General features: G+C 43.6%; 1 protein-coding gene across 1 annotated transcript; it reads left to right on the plus strand.

The window, feature by feature from the left end:
* Positions 1–1,251: 1,251 nt before the first annotated feature.
* Positions 1,252–5,262, plus strand: LOC143332695 (immunoglobulin superfamily member 11). The gene is made up of 7 exons (XM_076750432.1): positions 1,252–1,439; positions 2,361–2,515; positions 2,763–2,829; positions 2,929–3,060; positions 4,001–4,156; positions 4,686–4,808; positions 4,904–5,262. The coding sequence occupies exons 1-7, from the start codon at positions 1,301–1,303 to the stop codon at positions 5,104–5,106; spliced, it is 975 nt and encodes a 324-aa protein (XP_076606547.1). The 5' UTR covers positions 1,252–1,300; the 3' UTR covers positions 5,107–5,262.
* The last annotated feature ends 761 nt before the right edge of the window (positions 5,263–6,023 follow it).

Raw genomic sequence — 6,023 nt, forward strand, 5'->3', positions numbered from 1 at the left:
AACCACCGTGTTTTGAAAGAGAGGAAGCTGGAGGAATTTTGTCTTTTTCAGATTTTTAGAACTTCTACACGGTGTTTTAAACACATTTCATGTAGTAAATCATTTGAAAAGCAAAGCAGCTCTGAGTGAAAGGCTTCATCTGTCCTGTGTTTTCTTTATTCACGCTTACTCAGAAAGGCAGATTGTAGCCGTGAAGGCTTCAGCCTGAAGCTGGTTTAACCTCAGCAGTTATCCTTTAGCATCGCTTGGAGTAGAAACATGAAATTAGGTGAAAAAATAACAAGTGGAGGCTGTTCAGTGCGATAAGCTACAAATTGAAGATAAAGGAAAGAGAAATGATAGATGATGATTATCTACAAAACACTTACAGGATAAAATGTTTGCACACATCTCAACAAAACCCTCACGTACATGAGAAAGAAAATGGTAACTCTCAGTTCACTATTGATTAATCTGTCAAGTTTTTGTATGAATTGATTAGTTGTTTAGAAATATGAAAAATGCCTACTGCAAATCCCCAAAAGCTGAGGTTTGCTTTCTTCCCAATCAGCACTCCAAACCCCTAAATATTGAATTTCCAGACATAAAACAGATAAAAGCATCAAATCCTCACGTTCGAGAAGCTGGAATCAAAGAATTTTGCCTGAGAAACAACTGAACAAATGAATCGAATATAGAAAAACATTGTAGATTCATTTACTGTTGGTTCACTTGTGAATTAGCTCATTGATCATCCCAGCAGTGATGACATGTTTTACCCTTTAAGTAAAAGCAACTGAAGAAACTCACTGAATTTCATACAGTCAACAGTTTTGCTGCTGCAGCCTTGCTTGGTCTGGTGTAACCAGCAGCTCATGTTGGTGACTGTTAGCTGCTGTTAGCTGACAGGAAGTCATCAGTACAGCCGTGTGGTGCAGTGAGAAAACCTGCAGGATGGATCTCTGCATCCATGGCAACAAAAGCTGTCTGCTGTGCATCACGTACTGTATGTTACCCTGCAGCATCGCGTTGTCTTATGTCAAAATAGGTGATGTTTTCTATGGAGCAGCTGCAGTTATCTGTGTTACACTAATTAGACTACAAGCTGGCCTATTAAAGCTTCCACTCTGGAGAAACTTTCACGACATACATAGTACAAGTTTGGACATGAGCAGTTAATAGACATGACAAAAATCCACCTGCAGTCACTTTAGTTTATTGGTTTGTCCACACAGACACAGAGAGGTGAGAGTAAATTACCAAAGAGAGTGAGAATGAAGGAGGGTGGGGTTGGTTGCATCGCTCAATAGATTAATCATGCATGCCTAGTTTTTTTGGCCCGCAGCTTGCACACAGGGGGAGAGAGGGCTGCCTCTCTCCGTGCTTCCTCTCAGCGATGGGCTCTTCTGGAAGATGGATGCTCTGGACCCTGTGTGTGAGTTTCACCGCTCTGGAGAACGGTGAGTGAACGTGTCTGATGTCTTAAGCTTTGGTACAAATTCAGTAAGACAAGAGGAGGAATACCGGACATGTCAAACACACTGTTGCAGCGTGGCTTTGAATCTATAGTCCTGAAGGTGTCGCATGGACCCACAGCACTGAGAATAGTGTCAAAACTAGACTGACAAGCAGCTCTGAATATCTCAAGTATTAGTTTGACTGTGAGGTTACAGCTATTTTTTGACGGTAGACTGAGAGAAAACATTATTAACAATTTAAAACTTAGTCAAATACTTTTTTTTTTCCAGCCAGAAATGTAAGATTGAATACACAAAATGGCTTTAATCAGATAGAAGAGTGATGAGCTAAAGATCTGATTCGTGTAATAATTTCTTTCTTACTTAATCAGAAAGTGCCCCTGAAAAACGGGCCATTTTAAATATTGCAGTTACATCCAATAATGGCTGTTTGTCGTGTTGATTTGAAGGACTCTGCAAAGGCCGACGCTTCAGAAACTGGTGATCTACATGGAAACAATGTCGTGAATTGACAGAATGTTTTCATGGACGCATCCTAGTGAAGTGAGCTGTTGTTTCACTCAGTCTCTGACCGCTTTGGCTCTCCCTCAAAGCTGTCAAGTGTAATTAACAACTAATATGCACGCTGAACTCCACACACACACACACACACACACACACACACACACACACACATACACAAAAGGCCTGGGGATGGGAGAGAGAGAGGGGGGAGTTCATTATTTCAGTAATGAAGGAGGAGAGGGAGGAGCGATGCAGTCTGCACGTCAACAGGGAAACTAGGCAAGTTAAAAGCAGAATAAAACATGAGGGAATTTAAGAAATCACTCCTGAACTGAAAGGCAGGCAGACACGACTGGCCTCATTCCTGTTTGCCCTTTTCTTCCATGTCAATCGACACAGTTGCACTCCGGGTAACCATGAGGGAATCCAGCCTAAAGGTGGTTCAGGGGGATTTCGTGGTCCTGCCCTGCTCCTTCTTCACCTCCAGCCCACTCTCCAGACTCAACGTCATCTGGACTCTGGCTCCCTTCTCCAGTCCAGAGACCCCAATACAGGTCTGACTCCCAGCACAAACACACTCCGACACCTCTGACAGGCTTCAGTGGTGGCTGAGAAAGTTGTTTTGCCTTTTTGTCATTTCTTCGGCCTCTAATTCATTGCATGTGTTGGTGAAAGTAGTGACAAGTTTCCATAGAGAAACCTGACGCAAACCCGCATTAAACATCCATATTAAACCTACAGTCACAGTAAAGAACGCCTTCTGTGAAGCCTGTCTGAAACGACTCACTGACTCACTTCCAGGTGATTGTGTACGACCATGGACAGGTGATCGAAGACCCAGCCCTCATTGGCAGGGTGGGTTTTACAGGTGAGACCAGTGGAAACCTTTTTTAATCTGAATTATGATGTTTTTTAAATAATTTTTTTCAAAGGAAAAACATGATTATTCCATGTAAACCGACTGCAGGTATTCCCTGGAGTGCAGACATTGTCCTGAATGACACACGCGTTTCAGATGCTGGCATTTACCGCTGCATGGTCAACAACCCGCCAGAGACGGCAGATCCCGGCATAGGAGAACTGGAGCTCAGTGTTCTGGGTGAGTGTGTCGCATATTCTCCACTTCTACTAGTGGAGGCCAGACGTTTGAATTAGGGATGCATCTGTGTGTTTTTTTTCTGTCTGATACTCATATTTGGAATTATGCCCAACCATATGTGCCTTTGCTGTTGTGCATTTTGTTGTGCAAACAGAAGAGCCAGACAGGTTGAAACAACCAAGCAGCTTTCAGCCACAGCAGACTGGCTTTGATCATAGTCCAGGCTGAAGCACTTCAATTTGATGGATTGCCACGAAATTTTCACAAAGACATTCATGTTCCACAGAGGATGTATTGTGATGACTTTGATGATCCTCAGACTTTCCCTCTAGCGTCCCCATGAGTTTGATTACGTTTGTGTTTTTGAGTGAAAGGCCTCAACAGCTTTTGGGTGGATTTCCATAAAATTTGCTTCACAAATTTGGTTCTGCTCAAACAGCTATTTTTAAGGACGTTTTACTGCTCCACAAATTATGTAAGAGCCCTTTTTGACTTGAATGCTAATTTTATTCTACAGTGCCCTGAGGATGAATTGTGATGATTGATGATGCCTTATTTTTTTCCAATGCTTTGGTTTAAATACCTGCAAAAACTAACAGAAATCCCCTCAACCTCAGCTGTACTTCAGTGTTAAATAGCAATGGTTAGCATACTAGTATGCTACACTAAGATGAGGAAAATGGTAAACACTCTACCTGCTAAGTATCAGCACGTGAAGGTTCCCATTGTGAGAATGTTGACATTAGCATTTAGCAGATATATTTGTTGTCTTTGCATTCCTAACATCCTCTGCATCCTCTCACATACATTACTATTTGTAGAGAAATATGACTAGTTTTGTAGACATTAGATAATTTTAATGGAAAAACAATGAGATACAGTGAAATGTCAGTTCAAGTCCAATGTGTCCTTTTAGAAATGACTCTGATTGTTTTTGTAGCACCACCTTCGCTGCCTGAGTGCCAGTGGGATGGAGATATTGATATGGGAGGAAGTGTCACGCTGTCCTGCTCGGTGGCAGAGGGTGTCCCCACTCCAGAGATCCGCTGGGATAAACTGAGTCCAGAGGAAATCGCACTTCCCATCAACATGGAGGGTCAGTGACACACACACACACACACACACACACACACACACACACACACACACACACACACACACACACACACACACACAGAGTGTTCACCCACTTGTTGACTTTTCACTAGGGACAATAAAACATGTATTTTAAAGCGACAGTGTTCTGTTAAAGGGGTGATGCAGTGATTTTGTATTAGACTTCCATCAAGTTTGGGGACTCACAAGAGACTTATTTTAAAAAGAATGATGAAAACCGAAGCAGCTGTAGCCAAGATATCCTGACTTTAGTGTCTAGTAGGAATTAAAAAAAAAAAAAGGAAAAGCTGCATCATACATACATACATACATTATACATCCCATAATGCAACTAGGCAGTGGGCAGCATCTTTCATTTGACCCTCTGCCTCTTAAATGCCCAAATATTACAAACCACATATCTCCAGTTTGAACTGCAGGCTTTTAAATAATAATTAAGACTCGAGCTCAGCTCAAGACAACCCTGATGACATCACTCTGACATCACTGGGGTCTCTCTCCTCTCTCAGGGGATCTGTCAGGCTCCGTCCAGATTATCAACGTGTCCTCTCAGACGTCCGGCTTGTATCGCTGCTCTGCCACCAACGTCCTGGGAACAGAGAACTGCTACGTCAACCTGTCCATCTACAGCAGTGAGCACCTGTTTTTTCCACCCATAATCCTCTCTGCTTCTTTCCTCTGCAGCTGCCTAAACTGATTCTAACGACCGTTTCGCCTCTCTCTGCAGCCCCGGACACCTCCTCAGGCGTGCTGCAGGGTGTGCTGCTGACTTTGTCCATGTGCCTGGTGCTGCTGGCTCTGCTGGCGCTCGTGCTGTGGCTCCACCGCACGGGACAGGACGGGAGGTGGAGGGAGGGCAAAGAGGAGGAGGAGGAGCGTTACAATGAGATACGGTACACTCCGTCTCTGATGAAGCGCTCGTTCGTTTGAGTTCTCAGCATCCACAGTTCTCAACCCCACCCGCAAAAAGACCTCCAAGACTCTTTGCTCCATGTAGATTTTTACAGCCTGTGCTCCCTGCATCCTGCTGCATCACGTTTCCAAATAAATGCAAAGTTTCCAATCAGTGTGGTATTTTATTCTCGAGTGTACAGTCGTAGGATATACTTTCAATTCCCTCAGAGTCAGAGAGCCATTAAACCTACATGATGAAAAAGAGCTGTCTCGCTTTAATCATCAATCGACAAGCTGTCATCTTTGAGTATCCTACTTTCATCAGAAGCCTGTCAGCCCTTGAACCTCACCCTTAACTTTGGATTCATCAACTTAAAACAGAAAATAGTGTTTGTGCAATTGATCTTCGCCAGAAATCAACATGTGAATGTCTGAACAAGCAAAGAGCGCATGTCCAAACAGGGCTGCAGACAGAGCATTTACACATCTAATCTGGGATCAAATACCTGTTTGGATAAACGCACTCTGAATGTTACCTGCGTTCATCACAAGTACGGCCACAGACCTGAGGGTCGGCACAGTCGCCACATGCAGGAAGACGAACTACACTGTCGGATCAGGAGGGCGCTCGAGGCCGGCGAGCTGAAGCGTCAGAGAAAGAGCTCAGTGTCGAGAAGAAAGACGGCAGGAGGCCGTCGGGTCGGCTTTCTGTGGGAGGAAAGACTTCCCTCTGCCACAGAGGAAAACACTGAACAAATACGGCCAATCGTTTATATGAACTGTTAAATTTGCAGGATAATTACTGCACACCGACTGAGAGGTTAAAAAGGTTAATTACTTATGAAACAGCAAGTTAGCTGATCCATAGCACATTACGACAGGATCGTTTGACTGAAGAGCACAAGGAACTGCAGCAGTCCTGCTGGGTGTTACAAAAAAAAATCATTTTTAAG

This window comes from Chaetodon auriga, chromosome 15 (assembly GCF_051107435.1).
Source record: "Chaetodon auriga isolate fChaAug3 chromosome 15, fChaAug3.hap1, whole genome shotgun sequence".
In the NCBI taxonomy this organism is placed as follows: domain Eukaryota; kingdom Metazoa; phylum Chordata; class Actinopteri; order Chaetodontiformes; family Chaetodontidae; genus Chaetodon; species Chaetodon auriga.